Source organism: Arctopsyche grandis, chromosome 12 (genome assembly GCF_051622035.1).
Source record: "Arctopsyche grandis isolate Sample6627 chromosome 12, ASM5162203v2, whole genome shotgun sequence".
Taxonomy (NCBI): domain Eukaryota; kingdom Metazoa; phylum Arthropoda; class Insecta; order Trichoptera; family Hydropsychidae; genus Arctopsyche; species Arctopsyche grandis.
The window spans coordinates 6,961,884-6,989,570 of NC_135366.1; the positions used below are offsets into that span (position 1 = coordinate 6,961,884).

Sequence of the window (27,687 nt, forward strand, 5' to 3'; positions counted from 1 at the left end):
CGAATGTACATACATATGTACATGTTCGATTGAAATAAAATAAAATATAATGTAATTTAAATTCATGATTTTTGTAAAATATGAGATAAATAAATATGAGATAAATCAATAAAATACGCGACGTAAACTAAATAAAATATTTTTGTAAAATATGACATAAATCAATAAAATATGAGACGTAAACTATAGTTGACATTATTGATATTATTAATTAAAGAAAATAATAAAAAGGAATCGGAGTTCATTTAAAATGACTCTGAACATCCCTGGCTTAAACAAAAAAACCGCTATATCAAACCGGGAAACGCTTGACGCTCCAAAACCATTCTCACGAGTGAAACAATGCAACTATCATTCACGAATAACTAAGAACACGCACAGATCAACAAATAAAATGTACAATAATCGTAAGTGAAACATAAAGAGGTTTGTAAAAAGCACACTTTCTCATCAAAAATAATACATACATAATAATAATATTCGAGAGGAAAATTGCATAGAAAAAGAAAATAAAACGACATATGCCTCACATAATGTGAGACACATCATTCAAATATTCCGGAAATATAAAACGGATGTATGTACATAGTATCAAACCTACAATCTATTTAATAACCAATCAGTTGCGTGACGACACATATGTATGTACATGTGTATGCAAAGTTTTCAATCAATATTTCAACAATTCGATTCGAAATAAGCACGGTGCGATGCGCAATGGCTTATAATCTCATTATCCATGCACAAAAGGCAGATTTATGAGCACACTTCACATGCAGCCGAAACGTTGACATGCAACAATGCATTTTCGAGCAGCCAAATACACATATGTATGTATGTACATACATATATTTATTTATTGGACGCCGAAATGGATGCCGCAATTGCACTCGCCAATTGTAATCTTATTATTCGAATATGTCCACTCCGATTTGTACACACACAATAGGTGAGGCTCACAGCTCTATATGGTAAATAATGCTCGATTCTACTGCTAATCGCATTGTGAATTGCAGTTGCAGAAATATAAAATGGGAAATATTTGCATGGGTATTGGTATGTATGTAGGATTAGATGGAACGAAAACCGGAGACTTATATGCACATTATAAAAGAGTATAAGAATTGTAAATAGGTTTTTGAGCTCTTTTTCCTATTATGCTGTACATTAGCATTAGAATAATATAATACTACGATTGCTAACAAAATTAAATTAAAATTATAAAATAGAAAATGATCAGTCGATCAGTAGCTATTAAAATATATATAAGATGTATTGTGAATACAATTTCGTAATAATAAAAAGCATTTAAAAATCATAAAAATAAAAGTGTGTCGCCTCAATTGAATATGGATTTAAATCTGTTAAATGGAGCCAACTCACGTGTGTAGTATTTTTATCAAAATTTATGAGTTTGCACTGTATAATGACGTAATACATAATGCATATTCAAATGAAGATTACTACGTCCATCTATGCAGCTTGAATATTTTTAACTTTTACTAGAACGTTTATCATTTTTGCTAGTTGTAATACTTGGATTTTACCCTGAAATATTTTTTTAAATCTTTCCATTTAGCTTTAATTAAAAATATGTTTTTATTAGGTTAAACATATTAAAAATATGTTAAGCCTTTATTATTATTTGGCTCGGTGGTTGCGTTTATGTTTGCACCGAGTAGTTACCGGGTTCGATCCCGTGCTAATCTTTAATACTGCTGGACAGACTTAGATATTTGTGCCTCCATGTCGATTATTTCTTATCAGAATTCACGATTTATCTGATTTCATTGTTGAAACGGTTCCTCCATCAGATTGGCAAAAATTATCCTACCCGCTACGTCATAAATATCTGAATTTATGAATGAAAGTCTAAATCCACAGATGTCTCTATGGATTAATTATTTAATAAATTGTTAATTTCGTGTTCTTCAGCCTCTTGAGATACAGCGATTTACGTAATAAAAATGCTGCAATGTTTGTAATGAATTGTCTAGGAAGGCGCATTGGGGTCTACCTGTTAGGCCTTTCTAATATATATATATATATATATATATATATATTTATGTAAAAAAAAAATATGTATGTACATATGTACATAAGTATAAAAACACTAAAAGAAGACTGGACGCAGCGTTCCAGAAAATAATTTAAAATTCTTCTAATCGTCCAGTTTTATTCATTTTATTCTATCTGGAATAGTGGAGAGAGAGAAGAGATTGAAATTGCAAGGGTGGTTTATGTGGCTAGAAGAATGGACGAAAGGTGGACCAAATAAGTGCCGGAATGGTACCCGAGAGAATCTAAAAGGGTGAATAAAAGGCCACAGGGGAGATGAGTGGATGAGAATGTCGCAAAATAGAGATATGAATGGAAGCTTGTTGGAGAGGCCTTCATCAGATGTTGAATGGCTGTAAATGATGATTCAGATGGTGAAATTTCCATCTGATGGTGAATGGCTGTAAATGAAGATTTAAAACCAAACTAAAGGATATCAACTCAAACCAAATACCGTATAACAATGCTGCAAAAAACAATCCTTTTATTTATAATTATCTATCAATTCAGAAAAATAACTGCATAAATTTTTAAGAGCACCCTGTTTGTAATATAAACGGCTTAAACATGGCAAAACAATTTAATAATAGTAAACATAAGTAAACATTCATTTGTTCTATTATTAAATTTATTTGAATCGAAAAAAAATAATATTCGACGATATCGATGTCATCGTCATAGAAACTTTGATTAGTTTTCGATGCTCCCAGCAAACCTTTAAACCTTACATACATACAAAGTCTCTTTCAAAATTATATAGGTACGTACTAGCTGTATTACCCGGCTTCGCTCGGTATTTGTAATATACATAAACCGCTTAAACATGACTAATCTAATAGTAAACATTTTATTTGAATTGTTTTATTTTATATAAATTTATTTCTATACTAATTTGTTTTTTTTATAAAATTGACTGTCACGAACAAACAAACATATATAGCAAGTCTCTAAAAAAAAAACTATATGTATACGAATTTATATGTATACCAGAATCCGGCGCCTGCGCCCCCCTAAGGCTTCGCCCTAGGCACCTTTGCTCCCGGGGAGTTCGAATCCTTTGAATAAAAAAAAATCGAATTATTTATTCGATGACGTCACGGAGTTACGACCCAACGAACGAAGGTTACATATAAATATACAAAGTCTTTTTGCAAATTATATATGTATTTTTTTATTTTTATTTTATTTTATTTTTTTACATACATATTTTTACAAACATATATACAAATATACCAGGAAGGCTTAACAGGTAAACCCCAAATGCACCTTCCTGGTCCTCATAATTATTACATAGATACATGTAAATCTAAACAATACCTGACATCTATCGTCAGATATTACAAATATCGTATTAATAACGATGAATAACTTTCATGTAACAATACGAATTTTATATTCGATAAACAACCACAGAGACATCTATGGTGAGCAATATGGCGACACCTAAGATATAACAATAACTAAAGGTTCGCAACAGAAAACTGGGAAGAAACGCCAATTTTACAGGAATCGTTTCAATGAAAATCAGAAAAATTGGCAAATTCTGATAAGAAACGATCGACCTTGACAAATCAAGGTCTGGCCAATAGCAAGACTTAGCGGGAATCGAACTCGTAACATCAAGTACGAGATAATTCAACATTCACCACTAGACCACGCTACTGGTTATGTATATATATATTACACGCTAATGTATGTACGTATATTAGATTAGATAATATAATAAAAGACAGAGGACTTTTCAATGCGGATTGTCAACACTTATTCAATTTCAACATTCATCAAGAATGAAGCATAATTTGAAAACATTGACTGTATATTTTGTATCTATACATAAAGCCACTTGTTACCATGTCCAGATGCGTGTAGTAATTGGACCAGTGTCGACGGATGAACGTCTGCATCCAGGTCTGGCCAAACAGCATAAATCATCTGGCGATCTATCCGTTCGTCTATGGTACATACATATATGATAAGAATGGCCCTGGTGCAGGTAATTAGTGTAGTTTGGACGCGATATACGCGTCCATATGGCGGCACGTTTGAGCGACACGTCATTAACACGCGACGACACGTCCGATGATTGGACGCAGATTTTCAAACTTTGGCGCGCGCGTGACTACGAAACCCCATCCATCCCTATGATGCCGCAATTTCAGTTTTTGACTTTGTAGATGTATTTATATTAAGACGACACGAGAAAAAGTCCTGATTGTGATTCATATCAAATCAAAATCAAGAAGTTTGAATATCTCTATTTTGCGACCTGAATCATTATCCAAGTTTTTTGTAATAAGCGTAAACTAACTGAATTTGTATTGAAATCTTTAAATTACATCTAAAATAAATCAAATATGAATCAGCTTGGTTTTTCAAACGATAGAACGTGTTAAAATCGGTATCCGGACTAAAAACCCGCTGGACATTAAGCCCCCCATGGATAAAAATTGTTTAAAAATAGTAATAAATAATTAATAATTAATAATAAAGTAAAGTAGTAAATAAGAATAAACTAAGTGTGGTAGATCATATTGAATTTCAATTTATCTACAATATTTAATTTTAGTTTATTGTTGTTAATATCAATTTAAAAGACTTTTAGTCACCAGCGTTTGCGTTCTGTGGTATTGAAAGTAAATTTTAATATAAGTATTATATATATTATTTTTATATTATTATTATTATATTTTTAGACTATCCATGATGGAATTTGTATAATCTAGAAAAGGAAAAGAAAAAGAGATTACAACACAATTGATTTTGGATTTTTGTATATTTTAAATTATTATGATTTATTATTGATTACTGATTTTTCATAATTGATTATTGATTATTTATAAAGAAGCTGATATATGTTGTATTAATATCTGTATTTTTCTGGCTGAAATAAATTAGCATTGATACTGACTTTTTTCTAAAGATACTGTCAATTTTTATAAAATATTTTTATCCTTAACGGGGGGGGGGGGGGAAGGGTATTTGCACGGGGGTTAATGTCCAGGGGGTTTGTGTCCAGGAGGTAAGTGTCCTAGAACCGTTAAAATCTACCGAGTTGCATTAGGTTAAAACGACTAGTTTTTGACTTAAAGCTTTCTGCCACTAAACCGATAGGAAATGGAGCAAAAAGATGAAAATGACGATGGATGAGTTTCCAATAACATATAAAAAAAAAAAACAACGGTCAAGGTGTTAAGCTGTCTGGACTGCAAGAGGGAGTTGCATCAGTATTTAACAGTTGATTTTGCATAGTTATAAAATATAACAAATAAATTAAGTACAAGAAGAGGATAAAGGATTCTTATATCTAATATATAAAACAATAGCTCAATTTCTGTTTGTATCAACGGACGTTGCATTGCCAGGCGTTGCTCGGGTGCGATTAATAGAACTGACGAAGTACACAAGAAAGCATTTTGTCTTCGGTAGATTAAAGTACGTACAATCCCCCTAACCCCACTCCGATCCCCACGCATCCTTCAGGATCAACCCCGTCCCGTTATTATATACGATAGATATGTTAATCCGCGACGTTAAATTTAATAAAAAAAAAATGAATATTCAAATAAATTTCAATAAAATAAAACCATTCAAATGCATTTAATGAAATGTTTACTATTAGATTAGCCATGTTTAAGCGGTTTATATCACTACTAGTTACATATAAAATAGTATAAAAATATAATCAAATGTTACTGTATGCTGTAATAAAAGGAGGTTAGTATTTAAAAAAGTTTTTTTACCGGGGTTTTTATTTTAAAATTTTTAGTTTACTAGTTATATAACTGGAGTAGAACTTTTAAATCAGCTGATAACTAATAACTAAAAATAAAACTATCACTGTTTGATCTGTGTACATACATTAAGCCTGTATTGGTTAGAAAGTTTGTTTTGATTTGAGGTTATGGGTTAAACGTCATTCTGTCAAACTCACCGAACAGTGTTGCCACCCTGCATAAAGGCCGGTGTGGCAACACCCAAGACCGTTGGCTCAGCAAGCCTCCACAAAACTATAAATATTTATATATTAGAGATAACGAGAACCCATAAAGCAAATTTTATAAAATATAGAGTAAAAAAATTAAAAGTTATAGGCGTTTAAATAATTAAAATTTTACAGCGAGATGGCAGGGCGAAAAGTAATGAAACTACCGATGTGAATGATGAATGTGACAGATAGATACACGTCACCGTGTAATACGATGCAGTATTTTCAAACGTGTCTAATACGATATTTTTTCACCATCGTAATTGCGGATGATACCTTAACTTATATTTATGACCAAAATGAGCAATATGGCAAAGAATGAAAACGATCGGATAAGAGATAAGGGATATAAAAAATGACCTCTTACACGAAAACCATGTGAAGCGTATAAGAGGTTAGTAAAAAATACGTATATTTACATACTTATTATCTTTAAAAACTATAGCATTATAATAGGAGAAATAGTAAAAATATCAAATAACAAAATACATAGTGGAAAATGTCTTGCATCTACTGCCAGCCCCAATATATAAGAACTAACCGCAAATACAAAACATCCCTGTGAGGCCCAAATGCAAGAGAAAAGCTCAAATTTCCATTCAAACATCACCACCAATTATATTATGATAATAATGATGAGCGCAGACTACCAGATAAGTAATAATCTTCGATAGCCTACGCTCACATTCAGGCACAGTAACGATTTCATTAAGAAGTCGGATAGTTATTGGAATAGGAGCCATCCGAAAAAGCACTGTGTGGGCAGGATGTACAACTATCAATTGATGATGTCTACCACGCACATAATTATTAGGGACATAAAGTCCCAATTTTGCCAGCATCGACGGGGATGACATATACACGTACATATAAGCCATATTAGCCAGCAGTATGGCTCAGTAGTTGCGTTTATGTATAGCACCAAGAGATTATTGGGTTCGATCCCGGACATTAATATACTGCTGGTAAGACTTGGATATATGTGATTCCAAGTCTATCGGTTATTATCGAGTTTGCCAATTTTATCTGATCATTGTTAAAACGCTTCATCAAAATTGGCAAAAAAAAATTATCCTACCTGCTGTCACAAATTTTATGTATTTTAATTTATGTACAATTTGTAAAAAATTATGTGCAAGTCTAAATCCATAGATGTCTCAATGGATAAATAAATTAATTAATTTCGTGTTCTTCAGCCTCTCGAAATACAGTGATTTATGTAATTAAAATGCTGTTTTTTTTGTAATTAATTGTCTAGGAAGGCGCACTAGGGTCTTCCTGTCAAGGATTCCTGGTATATATCTATATAAAATAAAGTAAAATAAAATAAGCTGAACAAAACGAAGTTCAAGGGAATTATACCCAAGCATACCCAAAAGGAAAGAAGTAGGGTATGTATGTATGTATGTATACGTATATATGTACATACATATGTACAGCCGTTGGTATTGAAAAATGCCGAAAACATAGGAATCTAGTGAATTAAACAGGGTTCAAATTATTTTAATACATTTTCAAGGGTCAGGATAGAAAACAAAATTCAAACAATGATCGCCACAAGCAGTTAAAACAATATTAATAGGAGATACAGTGAGATTGGTTTTATAAAAAGTCGATCAAAAACGGGACGAATAAGGAAGAGAACACTGTGTCAAGATCACATATGAACGGCCGCGTCTTTCAAAATCCTAAAAAGTCATATAAGTGAAAGGGGAAGAGAAAGTAGGGCTAAAAAATTCCTAATATGATGCAATGCAGTTACTGGCTGTTTTAAATACCTGAATATTTTCAGTTAAAAGCATTTTTTAGCTGAATGCCGTGGCCTAATACTTTTGTCCATTGCTGTATATTGACGAATAGAACCTTCTCATAATGATGATATTATAATTTAATTAAGTTAAATTTTGACATAAAAGCTGTGACCGATACTAATAATAATAACTACATATTACGTTAGATTTGAAATTAGCTGTCGGCTATACGACAACGGTAAACCGGGTGTTTGCCTATCGCGGGAACGCATCATGCAACATATGTATGCTTTTGTATAGTTAATTAAACCAATTTAACAAATGACTACAAATACAACGATACGACAGAATCAAACGAGAGACGATATAAATAGCACGACATTGAATATCACATGCGAAAATTGTAAGGGGTGAAAAATAAAAATACATGAAAATTCACGTACAGAATGTTTCATATGAGAGTACGAGTTTGCATAATGAGCCGTATCTTTTTTTTTTTAATAAAATAATTTTTTTCGGGTTGACGGTAGGGTGACCGTGACGTTGCGGCGGGACCCTCGGTGTCACATGTCAGGCTTATTTTTCAATTTTCCGAAACAGTGAGCCGAATATGTCGACGTCTGTCCGTGAATGAAAACTGTGAATGACAGATGTATTTTTGTTGGGCGCGTGCGCAAAAAAAAAGTTCATCGAACGCGTCACACCGATCGCATTTTCTTTTTTCTCTCCGTTCTCGACTCACATTTTCCGATTTTTCCGAGGTAATGCTTGCCTCTATTCTCGCATATTATATCTCCGCGTGTAATTTTATTAAAGCCAACACATTATATAACTTTCATTTCAAATTCCTAATTTCATTTCAAATCACGTATCAATTTCGTTCGAAAACTACTCGTAGAAATGTCTATAATACTAACACCTGAAACTAGAGTCAGAGTGAATTATGTAATATTATAATTTTGATTATATTACATATTACATATAATAGTAGACGGAGCGTAAATGCAATTTTAATATGATGTTAATTATACCAATATTGTTCATAATTTTATAAAAATAACAAAAAAACATTGAAGTTGTATCTAGGAATGCTCGAAATGCTGCATAGTATAATATATATATATGAAGAGAAACATAAAACATTGATAACAAATATGGGAAAACAATATTTAATTAGAGAAATTTAATTGCTTACGTATAAAATATTTTTAATCACTATAAATGACGGTTTTTCCCAGCTCATTCCGGTACAGAAATTCTCGGGAATTCACGGATTTCCCGTGTCCCGGGAAATCCCAGAAAAATATTTCAACGAAAACGTTATTTAAATATTATAATGGTGAATTAAGATGCTACGACGAAACTTATGAAGAGAGTGTATCCTTCTTGTATTGACGATTCTGCAATGCAAGAAACTCTTTTAGATTTAGATGAAGATGAAACAATAGTTGTGTGTTTGACGATGAATGATGAATTAAATAAAGAGTTAACAATGACAAATCTGCAAAATAGCGTAAATTCAAATATCTTTGACTTTAAAAATTAAAGTATACATGCCGAGAGGATAAAAAAAGGTAATTTAAAATAATTGTTTTCGTCCCTTTGAACAATAAAACCAACTTTGGCCGAAACTGAAGGAGTTTTTTTCATTGCTGGAAATATTTGTGCCAAATCTGGGAATAGGCTTTCAAATTTTCATTTAAATATTTAAGTATCCGTAAGAAACAATTCCAAATGAATTTGCTCTATTAATTACTTATTTTTTCCAGCTAAAAAATACATTATTATTTACTTTTTTAAGATTTGTAAATAAATAAATTATACATTATGAAAAAATAAATGTAATTGAAAAAAACCACATGTTTAGGGATTCCAGTAATCCCGGGAATGATCCCGAGCCTCATCATAAAGCACATTTATAAGTCTCAAATTATAAATACTAAAGTACCTATCTTATCTTTCCCTTTGAGGACATCATTAATTTTTTCTACAATTTCTACGACCTTTATACTTTCGTACACGTGTTTATTGTGAATATAATTAAAACTCTCACACCACCCACGCGAATATAACAATATGCACGATAGGTAGATATTTCGATCACCTTCCATCATATTAAAAAATACCACAAAGACAAATGGCTATCGTGGCCGTGACACAATCTTGACAGATATTAGACGTGAAGACATTGCCTCTGCTGATTACGGACCCTCAAAGGTATAATTACAAGGGACGGCTCAGATGAAATTTTGATTAATTACGCGACACATAGTAATAAATCACTTTTGTAGTACCGTATGTATCTATGTATGTATATAACACTCACATCCACATACGAACAAAATTGTAGAAGGGAATTCTGAAAGATATATAAATAACGTAAGTGTGTATGCGCGAGAGAAAAAGTTCGCTGACACGGAACAAAATTCTCAATTCAATTAGCGCAATTGTACATATATAGAAATGATTGCGATCTGTCAATTGACTGTCCTAATTCGAGCACGTATTCAACTTAACGACCAATAGAAAAAATGTATACAAAACTAAATGTATACAAAAAAAAATTAAGCTTTCATTAAAAGGAAATTAATATATACATATATATATATAAGGTACATAGTTTGAATGAAACCTTACTATTTATATATGTATAACTGATTTAAAATACATTTTTTTATAAATGAAAATGAATTCTTAATACGATTATTACAATTTTGATGTCTTCAAGATTAAATGAAGAAGTTTTATAATTGTCGTTATATACAAAGCACTCATCATTCATTGTATGATACGACTTGATGATGTACACTCCTTAGAATCATCGATTGTATTATATTATACAAAAATACAAAAAAAACGAAGCATTGCCGTCATTCAAACGACTCCGAGTCCTTGATATTTAATTAATACTCCGTACAGGTATACGAACAGGTATGCGAGGCGAAAAATTCAATAAAATCGAGAGCGCACTCAGGAGCACTCGAATTCTGAATATATTTTTCGGGATATCGAAAGAATTGAAGTGCGCCGGCAATTTAAAAAACCCCCCCAAAAAAACCTACTTAAGATTTGCAAAAACCGCACAAATTGAATGTAACGATGAAATTTGATAAATTACAGGATATGGACACATCGCACCAAAGACGCACATGGGAAAAGTGGTCACGATATTCTATGCCATCTTGGGAATACCGTTGATGCTGCTCTGTTTGTCTAACATAGGAGATGTTATGGCGACATCGTTTAGGTAAGTCAGATGTGGATATATGATATAAAAACAAGCATAAAGAAAGGAATCGAAGGGTTATTTAAACGGTGTTTGGGAATACGAAGTTGAAATATCGATCAATTCGGAAGCGAAGATTTAGAAGCGTTTTTCTTCGGTTATCCGCAGGCGTTTCCATAAGTTTCAACTTTGATTAACGGTTCAAAGTTCCCACCCATATTTTCTTTTTTTTTCTGGTACCCTCCCCCCCTCCCTCCACCTTACCTTCTACCATTCGCTTTTCCTGTTTTATTCTTTCTTTTCCGCCGTTAAAGCGACTTCCGTTTGCACGTAAACATATGAGCGTGAAAACATAATTTATGAACGCGCAACTTATTTCAATAATCGCAAAAGGTGACACAATATAAATATATTTGTATATATTTTTTGTACGAATAATAAATAAAATTTAAATGTTATCCCAACAAAGTGAAAAGAAAATCTAACATTGTTTTTTAGTCTAGCTGAGGAATGCGTAAGCAACGGTCTACGTATTCTTTGAAATACACATATGTATATGTACATAGATATAGCCATTTAAAATAAAAAAATAACTTTATGAAATAAAATTTAAATAAGAATTATTAACAATTTGTAAAATATGTGGCAAATATATTGTTTTATTTTATATATACATATATATGTACGTATATGCAAGTACAATTGTGGATTTATATATGTATGTACCGTGTAGAATTATTATTTGAAATTAATACAAGTGTGCGATTTAGTTTTATGGCCTAAAAGCATGCAAACATGAATGATAAGGTTGTTAAGCATGAGTTGAAGAATAGTTTAATTGTCATCTTGTACACGTGACGCCTAGCAAATGCTTAGAGCGTTGTGGCGCTCCGCCGACTAAACAATGTTTTAAACTATTCAACGAGTCAAATTTTATTCTACCGTCAATGACTCCTGACAACCAGATCTTATGTACACTAAAGTTGGTCCGCTGTAGGAAGAAATTTAAGAAAAACGTATATGCATTTCGTACAGACATACTTGCGAAATGCTATTGGTCGAGATGGGGTGTAAGGGATTGAGTTATAGTTTTATAATAAGTTCAAACAAATTAATTGTCAGAATGTAATCAATTATAAAAATTGGGCAATTTAATTATTATGGCAGGAAATTCTTCTTTTCAAAATGAAATGTATAAAAAAAAAGTAATAGAACGCTCAAAAGAAATACTATTATTAATAAATTAATGAGATAGATACGAATTTGAAAGTATAATTGAAATATCAGTACATTTCCAATCTGTATGATTCTGAAAGGCGGTCTAATAATATAAAAAAAAGTTCGAAAGGCCCGAACCAAATGAATGGAATATCAATTTTAATACGTATTATTAAAGGGTCATCAGATGATGGAAGGTAGATTGTCATCGGGGACAGAATCAATCTTGTCTACATATAATAGTCTTTTGTATCGAGCGGGTCTTTTTCACATATATTGCACGAAAAGATTTTCCTTTCAGGACGTGATTAATGCCGCGATATCGGACCATTTTTTTTCCCAAAAGCGATCTCTCTTCGTTTGTCCCATTTTTCTCGACCTTCGTCACTTTGTAATATCTCCTCATAAAGTGCGAATTTTGATTAGTCAATCAAACCTTTTTTCCCCTCGATGCGATAACAGTCAATTTTTACAGGTTCTTATACTGGAGAGTATGCTGTTACGTATGCACGAGAAAGCCGAAGAAGAAACGTCACAGATCAGTCAGAGGTTCAACGCGACAACCAAGGTAATTAGCAATTCAAATCCATCAGCAAAATTAAACGGCTCGTACGTTTAAATCTAACCGTCGCTTTTTAGGTTAACGGCTTAAGCTGTAACGCGAACGATAAGTGCCAGTGTTATAGTATCACAAAATCGCTTGTAGGTCGATTTGAAGTGTCTATCGCCCTTTTTCGGTGGGAAATTTCCACGTAAGCATTTTTCAGTTTTCTCTACTTACGCACGTTCGCCCCCGTTGAAAAGCGCACATTTTTCCGAAGAAAAGCACCTTTGAAAGCTTGATGCACTCGCTAGATTTTCCGATAGACATGTGAGAAAATACACATGCAAGACTCCGGTACGTGATGAAACCCTCCAACGACCGAACTCAATGCTCCATTCGATGCACATGTGTGATTGAAGTGCAATATCGAAGACACTGCAGTGATGGAGATATGTACATCTTTTTAAATAAATTTGTGTACATGGAAAGCCACTGGAAAATCCACTTTGTCGTAAGCAGCTCTGATGCGGATATTATCTTCTTATATACAGAAGTATCGAATGAAAAGATCAACATTTTGAATGCAAATTCGTATAACGTTATTTCGTATCAAATGTTAAAATACCTATATATGTATATATATATTGATATGTTTTGAAACATGACATTTTGACAAACATTTTTAAAATTAATACTTTTAAGACCTCCATATACGATAAGATGTTATGATATGGATACAAATTTCACCGTATATGTAACTGTTTTCACAGACTTATTTTAGATTAGATAGATTTTTTTAGACTTATTTGTCACTTGTACCGTTACATGTCTTAATTAAATAATATCAAACATAGTATACTCATATCTAATGCTAGGATAATGCAACTCAGATGAGTTCAGTGTTTGCTAGAACCCAAAATATTTATTGGAATTTTGTCATAGTGACATTACAGAGTAGTTCCAATAATACAAAAAAAAAAAAAACAAAAAAGTCTAAATATAAAACTAACAATCAAAAACAAATACAATAATAATAATAATGTTACGATCTCAAATTAAACAATCCCTCAACCAGATCAGCTTTTTTTAGAATAAACAAATCCAAGTAAATATAAATTTGGTGGGGGAGCTTGATGTCCCTGGCAACAGGCGACAAAACTATCAAATTGGTACGTGCCCCAGGTGAGGATAATAAATTCTGGTATTTAATGTATCTGAGTTGGCCGGGAAAATCGAAGCTTAATTCTGCAAGAATTTGAGGATTGCTCACCATACCAACCAGGAATTTATAAAAATGTTTCCCCATATATACTCTAGGGAATTATAATCTAGTGCTCCCAGTAGGTAAGCACTAGGATAGAGCCAAGGATTGCGACTGTAAACTACTCTCTCGATACTCAAACAATGGACCTTATCACTAGGACTCCATATAATAGAAGATAACTCAAGAAAGCTTCGTTCGAGCGAATCAAATAGGATACGGCAAAGTATTACATAATGCACTCTGAAAAGGTTTACTTGCACGCAGTATGAAACCCAACATTGTTGTAGCTCTTGAGCAAATATCATCAATGTGCCGTCAAAATCGAATACGATCCATATGTAAAAATATGTGATTTTAAATCTCGACCGATCAAGCGGTGAAACTTTTAATTTAATACACGAGTTTTTTTGCCGCCGGAGAGTGTTAAAAATTAGCCGATTTAAATTATAGAAGAGAAGTTTTTAATCGAGTTTCACTCGCTTCTGGGTTGAAAGACTCGAGTCGTCGGCACGGTTTCTCGTCGTCTCCTCCTTGCGCGGCCTTATCTCTGAAACTAACTCTGACAAGGAAAAGAAAGGATGGCCCTAATCGCAACCAACAGGACTGAAGAATTTATAGTTCAGCTCCGGAGCTGCAAAATATATTTTTAAGCACACGTGAAACTGCGCAGCGGACGCTGGAGAAGAATCCGGTTGCATTCCGGCAGTGCACCAGCATTTTTCCTCCGCTTTTTCCAACGAACAAAGAATTGGTATGTCCTTGCAAAAAGTTTTCCTGTCGTGTCTCGAGCGAACACATAATAATATATACGAATACGACGAGTTTATGCAATATATGCATAATTGTATATAAATATGTACATATATACAATTATGATGAATGCAAGTCTTGAATTTTTAAAGTTTGTACTTTTTAATATCACAGTTTACATATATCTTGTCGCATTAGATGGGTGCATATTAGTTACTCGAAACTATATGTATAAAAAGCGGCTTTGAAGAGCGCGTTAAATTTATATAAGTCTTTCAAAAGACGTTACTTTTGTTTGAAAGATAGCTCAAAAACGGCTTATGAGTATTTGAATCAGTTAAATACTCAGTATATATGTACTTAAAAATAAGTAGTTATAGTTATTGCATGCCTAATGGCATTTCATTAGATGATAAAATAGTAGAAGTAGTAAATATCATCATTTATATTAGGATCAAATAATAGACATGTCCGGTAGTAAAGAAGAAGAAATAAAGAGACGTATGAAATTAGGATGGAGTGCCTTTAGGCGATTGAATGTTGTTTTTAAATCAAAAATGCCACTCTGCCTGAAGAAAAAGATCTTCGATCAATGATTTTTGCCAGTTTTGACGTATGGATGTGAAACTTGGACATTGAACGCCAAGATGCTACGCAAAGTCCAATGGACTCAAAGAAGTATGGAGCGCTGTATGCTCAGCATAAAGAGGAAATACAGGAAGTGGAACACGTGGGTGAGAAGTATTACAAGGGTAGTGGACATAGTGGATAGAGTAAAGAGATTGAAATGGCAATGGGCGGGCCACATGGCTAGGATAATGGACGAAAGGTGGACAAAAGAAGTGCTAGAATGGTACCCGAGAGAATGCAAAATAATAAAAGAAAAATCGCAGGGTAGACGAAATTAGGAAAATGTGTGGGGTGAGATGGATGAGAGCTGCGCAAAACAGAGACGAGTGGAAGCGTGTTGGAGAGGCCTTCATCCAGCAGTGGATGGTGAGCAGCTGTAGATGATGATGATGATGATGATGAAATACCCAGTAAAAAATCTTCAAGTACGAATCTCTCATAAAATATTTTTCTTTATTATTGTTTGAATGTAGGAATGTAGAACAAGCCTAAAATTAAAGATTTAATATCAGGCGATGAAACTTTTATTCATATATGGAACAATTTTAAGCTATTAGTTAGCAGAGATTACTGATACTATTAATTTGATATTTTGCGAGCCTTACATAGAAAAGCAGCTTTTCATAGAACTGCAGGATGCGTTAATTTACAGGACACATGTATGTATATTTGAAACTAAACAGAGATAAAATTCCTTTTATAAAGTCATGAAATAAGAATCTCATTTTCTAAATCCTCGTTAATTAGATTTATAAAACGGTCATATTTTTTTAATTGGTTGGTACGCATTTCAAAATGGACCCAGACAAAGTTGACATACATACATTATTCGTATTTTTTTTTCGTGTTTTATTTGTAGCAGACAAGGACCCAGATCCAGGAGCGCATCCTTCAAGAAACCCGTACGATATTCCCAAAAATCGGCCGATAGCGGATTTGCATTCACAGACAGTCTACCGTCTCATTCTTATTCAGACACAGACTTACGGTAAAAAATAAAGATATTGAAAAATAAAACACCGAAAGAGCCAAACATAAATTTGAATATTTTCATACATACATAGATACCACGACGACATGCCGTATTTGCCCAAGAGTCGCCAGTTGCGAATATCTCAAATGTCCAGATTCAGCGATAGCCTCGCGACACCGCAACCAAGCTGCAGCAAAAGTCGAGGTCGAGGTCAAGCCTATGGACCAAATTTGGGTCAAATTCGGGGTGGGATTCACGGCCGCACTGGGACTCTGAGATCTCAACGATCAGTACCATACAGTCAAACTACTACGCTTCTAGCAGGTATGAAACTCATCATTAAATCACCAAAATGAAATCAACAAATGTATACAATTTTTCTTTTTTTTTTTTTTCAAAAGCAACCCCTTCACCTAGGGATTCTGCGACGGGCAAGCGTCAAAAGAGGAGTTCTTCGGAAGCTAAAACGTGTACAGTTGATGACGTAGATGAACGCACAGCAGCTCGTTCGTCGATTTTGTTCAACAAATACGCCATCGATGATGATTATCCGCCACCCAGAGGTACCAAATTTTAATTAAAGTAAATCCACAAATAAATCAAATTATTTTTTTTAAATCGCAAGCATGAAATTAATCCGGATTATTATTAATTGAATTTTTTGACGATGTGCATGTGGAATTAGTACATTATTTATAGATTTAATTACTAGATTCGAAGTAATCAACTTTCATTAAGCTAATAGATATGCGCTTTTCGTTATTAAATTTTTATTATACTACCGATTTTGTTTAATAATAGGAACAAATTTTGTCAGACGAAAAAGCGAAAGCGAGCTAATGAGATGATAGTAAAAAAATAAAAAGAAAACCTTTTTTAAAATTGAAAAATGTTTCATTCTTTCGCTAAGAGAATGTAGATTAACCCCTTGAGTGCTGACGTTTTTTCTTTTGAAAGCCTGCCACGCTGAAAATTTTGCTAACATTTCCAACTAGAATTATTTAGAAATCCAATAGAAAGCAGATATAAAAATTGTAGTTAATCCAAACAAACCCTATATCCAGTGCCGGTTTTAGGGGGGGGCTGGGTTGGACTGATTAGGGTGTCACTTAATGCGCCGAAAGCGATTCAAAATTTGAAATTAAAGCGCCAAAGGCGCTACAAAAATTTATATCGGAGCGCTTAAGGCCCCTCTACGTTCTAAGTTCAAACATTTGTATTTATTTATTTTTAACTCCACCAGTGGGGTTGGGAAACCTTGTTAACCACTTTTCTGCCGGTCCCAAGCCCGGAAAATGGAGAATGATAACCCATTTTTAAATATTTTTTCTAGGGGCGTTTAGAAAAAAAATGTCCGAGGGCGCTATAGGTTGTAAGGCCGGCACTAGATCACTACTATAGATAATTTCTGGTTTTATAAAGGTGTGTTTAGACTCTCTAATATATCTTGGAACAATATTCCTATGAAATAAACAAAATAAGTCTATTTATATATGTATTTTTACTAAAATACTCAGCAGTTAGGGATTTTCATCGAGAAATTGTGCTATGGTTATAAATTTACAAATTCTGGTGTAAACCAGTCTTTATAAACATTGACAATGCTACCAGAAAAGGCTTAGCGGGCAGTATTCTTGTTTATTTTTTACATACTCAAAAAACGACGTCTATCGGCGTATTTAAGGCTCATGGACTTGTTGGCAAAACGCCGATCGGCGTTGGTCGGCATTCACAGGGTTAATAATTTCGAAAATAATAAATATAATAAAGGGTATATGTACATATCTGTATTTGACGTCTATTCATTTATACAATTCAGTGACCTGTGCATGGCTTGAATTCGCATTCGACTTTCTCGCATTCGCTCTCATCTCATGACTGGTTTAAAAATTAATATACAGAAAGCTTTCAAATAATGCTTTCTTATACACAAGGAGTATTTAAAAGCAAGCAAAGGCTTTTAAAATAGATACCCGATACAAGACTGACATTGAACAATGATATCTATGTAGCTAATTCCAGATCGCATTTATTTATAATGAACGGGCTATTTATTCCTCAGTTAGAACAAAGAGATAAACCTATCACAGATGTTTACGTTTAAAATACAAAACAGACTATGCTGTTGCTTTACCTCCAGCGAACGAAAATGAAACAAGCACACACGCACACACTCACACACACGTATTATGCATTGAATAGAATGCAATTTTGAAAATTTTGCAGGAAGATCAATGCACCATCCCTTGGAGGACTTAGATTACGACGACGACGTGCCTCCACCCACTACCAGAAGCAAATCACTACCGAGACAACCGAGAAAGGACACGTATCTAGACGACGATTTCAATAGAGGGGTTTTACCGAAACGCGACAGAAGTCCCAGATTCGAAGGAGAGTGCAGTCGAAATGCGGCAGATTGCTATTCAGACAGACATTACAGGAGCCAGAGGGATTTTTACGTGAGGGACTTCATGGATCCGGAAGATTTGAAGTTCGAGAGGGAGTTCAGATTGAGCAAACTGAGACTGCAAGTCGAGCAAGGACATAGGGATAATTACGAAATGGATGATTTGACCGGCAAGCGGTACAGAGCGGTGAGCAATTGTTATATTAATTGAATTTCAAATATGTATGAGTTTTTGGTCTTAATTTGGGTTTGGTATTTTTGAAGAGGCCTTCACCGGAGCCTGGTCTTGACAAGACGACCTCGTTGGACAGAAGGAATCGCAATAATCGTTATGATTTGTATAGCGACGAGGAGTTTGAAAACAATCCCTATGACGAGGACGACCCGGAAAATTACGTGAGCGAAACGGAATTGGCCGCTCAAAGGGCAGCTAAACAAAGAAAAAGGGAAAGAATGCACGGTACTTTACTGTTACATTACTTATGAATATTGTAATTCCAATGCTATTATACACTATGGATGAAAACAAAATGTTGCATTGTTCCGAAATAGAAATTGATTTATATTAATACATATGTATATAATTGAATAATTGAAATTATTTTAAGCACGAGATTTTATTTTTGAACAATAATGAAATATTTCATATAAAATTTTATTATGAAATTATATACAATATTACAATGTACGTATATAAAAATTACCGTTTGTCACAGCTTTCAACTTGAAGCCACCAAATTTTGTATGCTATCTTGCAACACCCTAATTCATTTATTCATTATTATTACTTGGGAAAGGCGGCAAAGCCGATGGACCAAATTATTTTTATATAATATTTTCCCACGATGCCGTATTCGGGTTGCCTCTGAGCGACATTAATGGTATTTTATATATATATATATATATATATATATATATATATATATATATATATATATATATATACATATATATATATATATATATATATATATATATATATATATATATATATATATATATATATATATATATATATATATATATATATATATATGTACATATATACTGGTACCAGAAAGGCCTTACAGGTAAACCCCGATGCGCCTTCCTGTCTAATTACAAACAATGCAGCATTTTTACTACACAAGTCATTGAATTACGAGTCACTGAAAACTCGTAATTAAGGAGACATCTATGAATCGTACATACATTTTATTGTACATTGATCATACTCAAATAGTGTTGACATAGTAAGTAGGAAGGGTTTAGCCAATTTAATCGGGAGCATTGGCGAACTTTGATAGGAAACGATCAACTTGGAGTCACAAATATCCAAGTCTGACCAGCAGCACTACAGATACACTCAAAAAAATTCTTTTCAATCGAGGTAAGCTCATGGGATCGAACCCGGCGCCTCTCGGTGCTAGGCAGAAGCGTAACGACCGAGCTATGCTGTTGGCTGGTATAAAACTATATATAGATTATAATTTTTTTGAAATCATATTCAAATAGTGGTGATTAGTGACTTGGATGGTTTTCGCCAATTTGATGAGGAACCAATTCAATGAAATCAGATAAATTGGCACACTCTGATAGGAAACGATCGACTTGGAGTCACAAATATCCAAATCTGACCAGCAGCACTACAAATAATACACAGAATAAATTATTTTAAATTGTAGTCAACTCACGGGATCGAACCCGGCAACATCTCGACGGTAAGCATTAATGCAACCACCAAGCTATGCTGCTGGCTAATTAAGACCATCGATATGTTTTGGAAAGTCTCAGAGCCCCATTTTGAAGGGATCATTTACAAAAATGCCCGGAAAACGCAGAGCAATTTTGTTTGTCCGCAGTAGTTTGTCCACAGTTTTTAATATACAGGTAGAACCGTTAAATTTGGTCTACAGTATAATGATTACCGTAATTAATGTAGAATCTTGATGGGTTTTGTAAGGGAACAGCTTATATAAACCTTGCATAGTAAAAATTAATTTTTCCACGTTTATATAAATACATATGTATATGTATGTAGATACACAATGGAACACAACAAGATATTAGAAATATTTAAAGTAAAATTCGAAATTGAATACAAAACTCAAATTTAGTGGTTGCGCTTATTTTAAGCACCGAGAGGTAGCCGGGTTCGATCCCGTGAGCTGACCTTGATTGAAAAGAATTTATGCTACTAGTCAAACTTGGATATTTGTGGCTCCAAGTGGATCGTTTCCTTCCAAAGTTTGCAAATTTATTTGATTTCATTGTTGAAATTTAAATATGATGTATATACAATTAAATTTATGTACAAGTTTAAATCCATAGTTGATTTGTTAATTTGTTTTTCAGCAACTCAACATTCAGCGATTTATATAGTAAAAAAAATGCTGCAATGTTTGTAACTTGCCAGGAAACTCTCTGGGGTTCACCTGTTAGGACTTCTTGGTATATATGTACATATGTATGTATGTATGTAAAAAAATAAAATGTACAATATAAACATAACTGATAACCGCATATACTATAAAACTAATATAATATATTTTTCCTTTATTTACAGTTTACTTGTTTTTATATCATGTTTTTATATATTTTTCAAATGTAGGCCATTGTGGCGCATTAGGTTCTTCCTGTAATGCCACAATGGTCCAAAACTATTAAATAAATAAATATACATTGAAACTTACATACATACAAAAAAATGGCTTTAGAAAATGTATGTAAAATGAAACGTCTAGAAAATGTTCATAATTTTAAATACAAAAAAAATTCCATCTCCATTTTTTTCCCGCTGGTGCGCGAAAAACACCAAAAAAATAAGTTTAACATATTTTCTTCGATGTTATTTCAAGCACCATCAGCCAGGATCATGTCTCCCATGGGTGTGTCAGTCCATCGTCAGGCAAAATACATGGAAGACTTCGACATTGAATACGCCTACGAGGACGGCTACTACCAATCTTCTAAAAGTCAGGTAATGCAAATAATACTTGTGACAGTGTACATATATATGATACGTACACGTTTCGAACATCACTACATACTACTGCTGTGCATGTTTTCCAATTGAAATTTCAGATAAAGCCGGTTCCGATATGGCTGTGCGTCTTTTTGGTCGTATCTTACATCATAGCCGGTGCATTTTTGTTCTCTCACTGGGAGGATTGGTCGTTCCTAGACTCGGCTTACTTTTGCTTCATAACCCTGACGACGATCGGTTTCGGAGATTTTGTTCCGGCTCAAGGGGTGAAAGCAAATTCGGAGATATCCATTGCCCTTTGTTCGCTGTATCTACTGTTCGGAATATCTCTGCTGGCCATGTCTTTCAATCTCGTTCAAGAGGAAGTCATAGCAAACGTCAGATCCGTCGCTAAGAGATTGGGTATCATCAAAACGGAGTTGGGCGAGGAGAGTGATGACGATTGATTGTTTGCATACATCGTAAATTTGTGTATTATATATGTGCATGTAATGTAATGAAAAAAAAAACGAAAAGTGCTAAAGTTTTGTGCGGGGACTTAAAAAGAAAACAAGATCAATATTGGAGACTGTCGTAAAATATACATCGAATATGGCCGTCGAAAGTTTTTGAAGTGTATTCAATATGTAAAGGGAACTTTTGCATTTCAAAATCAAAAAACAAAGTTTAAAGTTTTAGACGTGTATGCTACAGAATTTCATTTGATATGCAAAGACGAAACGAAATTTTTGTACTTGTTTATGTATTGCTTTATGAATAAATTAATATTTGATTACATTAAAATCAAATAGCCATTTAAAACAGTAAATGTCACATTTTTTTACTAACTCTTTCCATCCTATTTATATTGTTTAAACCATTTATTCATCAATCAAATGTGATTATTTACTAAAAAAATACCCAAATAATAATAAATTGAGAGTATTTTAAGAAATACTGCATATTTTTTTACTACACAGTAATAAATTTAATATATGAAAAAAAAATGGTTTGTATGTTATTACGCCATTTTTTTTCAATTTATATTTTTCCCACTATGTCATTAAGATTTGCCCCTGAGCGATACCTATGATATTAAACTTGTAAATATATAAATTATAAATTTAAAATCATATTCAAATAGTGGTGACAAATGGTAGGTAGGATGGTTTTGCCAATTGGATGAGGAACTGTTTCAACAATTAAATCAACTAAATTGGCAAACTCTGAAAGGAAACGATCGATTCATCCAAATCTGACCAGTAGAAATACTTCCGAATAAATTCTTTTCAATTGAAGTCAATCTACAGCTTGAACCCAGGAACCATCGAGCTCTACTGCTTTATTTAAAGGCTTATTAACACGTGTACGTAAAAATGATGTTGTAATTATTTGTGCTAATTTTAGCTAAAGTAAAGATGAGACATAAAATAGTAATAAATACAATTCAACTGTACAAATTAATAATAAGTAATAAAAAAGTTCTTTGAACTTACATACAAACATAAATACATACCCGTATTAATAAACGGGAAAAACCAAATACATTGCGTTTCTTTAAAGGGTGATATTTCAAATCAACAAAAAACTCCCACACCAACCACCCCCTCCCACATATGTATTCTTAACCAACGGTAAATATACACATTTGTCAGTAAATCACCACATTCATCGTACCTCAACCTCAAACGAAAAAAAAAAACAATCCAAATTTTGCCCGCTTCATTAACCAAAAGTCTGGAAACTTTCAGACAACGACTACGTACACGAAAGACTCCAACTCCATCGGCAACCGAAGATAAAAATGAAAAAAATCTGTACAGTTTTTACGACTAGTCAGTCTATCAACATTCAGACAAACAGTATATATGTAGAGACATACATATGTACATACGTACATACATATGCGGGATCAGACCTGAGTTGGCAGAATGTTCAGTTGAAATTCGTAACGGGTCGTCTTAAACTACCATACCACGGGGATCAGATTTAATGGTTTCTACCCGCAAATGTAGTCTGCAGCTTCGTACCGGAACGAATCGTCTCACACTTTGTCCGTACTTTCGAGTCCTTTCGGGTCAGCTGATGAAGAGTCGGTACTTTGGTCCGCTCCACATCACGACGCAATATTTCAAAGACTCCGAGGGATTCTTGGATAAATTTTGAGGGGGAGGGGGGTTCTTTGTTTTGCGTTTGTTGTAAAATTTCCATTTGAATGATATTAACTTAAAATTTAATACATGAGACGTGTGGTTTATGTGGTTTATTTAAAAATAACTAAAACGATCAGTTAACAATATGGCAAAGTATGAAAACGATCGGATAAGAGATAAAAATGACCACTAACACGAAAGCCATGTGAAACGTAAGGGAAGTAAGTAAAAATTAAGATTAATGATCAGTAATTAATTAAATAAGTGATATAAATAATATAAATGATAAGTAAAACCAAATAAATTATAATTTTTGACACTTGGATGATAGTGCATCGCCCATCTTAGATCTTTGCAGCCAACACTTATTTATTTAAGGGTCAGGTTAAGTTAGGTTAAGTTAGGGTTGGCCCTATTAATTTGTTAAAAAAAAAACATATCTTAGTAGCCAACACTTATTTATTTAAGGGTACGCATATCCGAGAAAAAGTCAGTCCAAGGGAATAAACAAATATCAGGAAGCCAGTAGCGCCAGCAAGTGAAAGAAAGCCAATTGAAAAGGTCAGGAGAAAAGCGTGAAATCAAAACACCAGTGAATGTCAGATTTTATCAACGCGTGGTCCGGCGTAAACAAAGAAACGCACGCGGGTGGAGAGAATGTTGCAAGTGACAATATTTCTTTACACTACCGAAAACGATCCGATATGGCAACATAAGCTTATCATACGAAATCAATAAAGTCTTATCATACGAAATCAATAAAGCAATGAAGTTTCAATTCAAAGTATATTGGATAAGATGCCAAAATGAGAAAGCGTCTCTCTACAAGATGGATGCCGTTGGCAGTTGAACAAAAACACATTCGAATACAATTTTTTGTAAAAGTGCATGGACGGTTCAAGAAGAATAGGATGAATTTTATTCGCTGTTTTGTAATTAAAAATAAAATTTGAGTTTACACTAGATACAAAAAAAGTAAAAACAATTTAACTTGATCGATTACACTGTTCGACACGGAAAATCCGTGAAAACACAAATCCGTGCTCTACTAATACGAATTTTTTGCTCGCAATTTTACCGATTTAAAATTCAGCACACATCCAATTAACTCTTTTAAACGAAAACAAAAAATAGTGTGGCCAGAACACTATCCTAATAAATATATTTCAATAGAAAATACTCAATATAATATAGTGTTAGCAGTGGGAAAAAATCCCAAGGGAAAATACGTAATTTTGACTTTTGATTTGAACTGGACGACTACTTATTTGAAAGCTAAAAAGTACTACAAATGAAAGATAAAATCCCCGACTGTAGATTCCAATATTCATTTTGAACAGAAAGTTAACAGATTTTGAGAAATCGACCGAACAACACCAAGATATAGAAAAATCACGCGATTTGAAAAATACATACATATACATATATCTCCGAATCTCGAGCCAATCAACACTTTTTACTACCAGATTCGTGTTCACTGGGTATAGATCTATAAGAAAAGTTATATCTCGTCTCTGTACCAAAATAAAACCATGTGAACTGTATAAGAGGTGAGTAAAAAAGTCGTCATTTGTCGAACAGTGTTATTTGCCATTAAAAAGGCAAAGTCCATTTTGTTTCTAGAAAATGACAACCTGATTCTATATTTTTGGGACTCATCCGGGATGGAGAAGGAGTAAGAAGAATTAAAAGATATGAATGATTTTTAATGTAAATGATCAAATAGATAATGGGATAATATTATGTCAGTGTTTTCAACCAATTAAGAAAAAATTTCAAAAAGTTTCAAAACGATTTGAAGACTACTGGAATTTTAGTTCAATCTTTTGCGAAAGCAAACTAATAAGAGGCTTGTAAAAAGTAAACTGAAGAACAATTATCTTATCTACAATATACATACATATGTATTTACCTTATTTCGTTGATTCAGATTCATTTTTCTTTCATCTGCTTCTAAAAAACAAAAAAAAATTACATGGTTAGTGATATTATTTAAAATTATCAGCCGAATTCACTAGAAGACGTATACATTGTATGTATGTGTGTTTTGATACCTTTGTATAAATTAATTAAAGCACAATTTTACACTGTTTTTTCATGCATTCCGAGAGATTGTAATAAAAAAATGAGTCATTCCAGAAATAAAAATGTAGTGTTCAATTCAAAAAACCTCATTGAAGCTATATAATTGTCTCATTATTTATTTGAAAAATATTAAATATATGCAGTTAGTAAAATATTTAAGTTTCAATTTTATATATGAATATGTATGTATATATGTAGGTATATAATATGTACATATATATACAAATATGTATATATGTAAACATATATGAATTTATGTGTTTTGAGCTAATTTCCTACAATAAATAGCAAATTTCTGGCAGGTTTTGCATGCCTGTTGTATGAAACGATCCGTGACCAGAAAAGTTTCAAAAGCTGACGAATGCTATAAGCATGTGTATCTATACTACTAAATTTTCACTTTACACGCTACGGAAAATTCGTTCTCTTCCTCTATGGAGCTTGATAGTTGTGTGTTGCAGGAGTTTGTCGAATTATATATGTACGTACGACACAACATGCTTGCTTTCTACGCGTTGCTTTCTCGCGGAAAATTTCCCCGTCAACATTAGTTCCGTTCTGTGAATTATTAATTCAAACCCACACCCGGGAAACGGGAAAACGGGAAATGCATTCTGGGTCGCAAGTGCGCGTGGATCGTGAATGCATCTAAATCTTACGACTGCTGAATTACAACGAATTTTCATCACTGTCTTGATTAAAAGCAGACGATGTTAAGCAACTTCTTGCGAAATTTTTAATAGTTTTATGTAAATAAGTGCCAAGTTTGTGACGTGCCTGAGGTGTTCTACATACAAAGCTTACATTATTACACTTTATATACAAACTTAAAGTGGTTATTCGACAAACTTGATGGAAACTAGCTAGCGTAGAGATGAGCTTAAAATAATCATTAAGTTTTAAAAATTAAAATAATGATAAAAAATAGTTTGAAAAATATAAGCAATTATGTACATATAACTATGATTCGTCTTCTCTATTCATTTGATGTCATACTAAACTAAAATACCGGGATATTTTAAAACAAACACTGAATCTAAACGAGTGATCCAATAGAGAAAGTTTATACCTATATTTATTTTATTTCACATACATACATACATATATACCAGAAAGGCCTAACAAGTAGACCCCAATGCGCCTTCGCAGACAATTAATTACAAACATTGCAGTATTTTTATTACATAAATCGCTGTATTCGAGAGGCTGACGAAAACGAAATTTAATTAATTAAAAAATTAATACATAGAGACATCTATGGATTTAGACTTGTACATAATTTTTTAAATATTGTACATAAAACAAATTATAGAGGAAATGAGAGAGGAACCGTTTCAACAATGAAATCAGATAAATTGGCAAATTATGATATGAAACGATCGACTTGGAGTCACAAATATCCAAGTCTGACCAGCAGTAATAAATATTAGCATTGTGAATAAGGTTTTACAGATTTATAGAAAGTTATAACAGATGAAAATGTAGACATCTAGAAAGTAGCGCCAAAGAATTACCGGATTTGATGGAAGATACTCGTATGTTTCAACTATTAATTTTCACAACATTTCTAATAATGAGACGATTGTAATAACAATGTCGATGCAAAGTGCCAATACCTGTTCATTTTTAATTAACGTCTCTTCAAAAGTTAATTAATGTGCTGAAAGAAAATGTAAAGATACATTTATAAAGACGG

The 27,687-nt window shown here is 33.1% G+C and overlaps 1 protein-coding gene across 8 annotated transcripts in view; it reads left to right on the plus strand.

Moving 5' to 3' along the window:
* The window catches only part of galene (potassium two pore domain channel subfamily K member galene), a 126,004-nt gene extending 103,302 nt beyond the window's left edge, over positions 1-22,702 (plus strand). For 5 of the 8 annotated variants that reach the window (XM_077443436.1, XM_077443439.1, XM_077443440.1 and 2 more), the window contains exons 5-13: positions 10,915-11,041; positions 12,714-12,806; positions 16,286-16,414; positions 16,491-16,723; positions 16,801-16,962; positions 18,626-18,996; positions 19,074-19,269; positions 21,647-21,768; positions 21,873-22,702. In XM_077443436.1, coding sequence (XP_077299562.1) covers positions 10,915-11,041; positions 12,714-12,806; positions 16,286-16,414; positions 16,491-16,723; positions 16,801-16,962; positions 18,626-18,996; positions 19,074-19,269; positions 21,647-21,768; positions 21,873-22,220 — 1,781 coding nt within the window. In that variant the 3' untranslated portion in view covers positions 22,221-22,702. Of the gene's footprint in view, positions 1-10,914; positions 11,042-12,713; positions 12,807-16,285; positions 16,415-16,490; positions 16,724-16,800; positions 16,963-18,625; positions 18,997-19,073; positions 19,270-21,143; positions 21,264-21,646; positions 21,769-21,872 lie in introns of those variants that run through there. The other 3 variants (XM_077443441.1, XM_077443442.1, XM_077443443.1) reach the window with 2 other exon arrangements.
* The last annotated feature ends 4,985 nt before the right edge of the window (positions 22,703-27,687 follow it).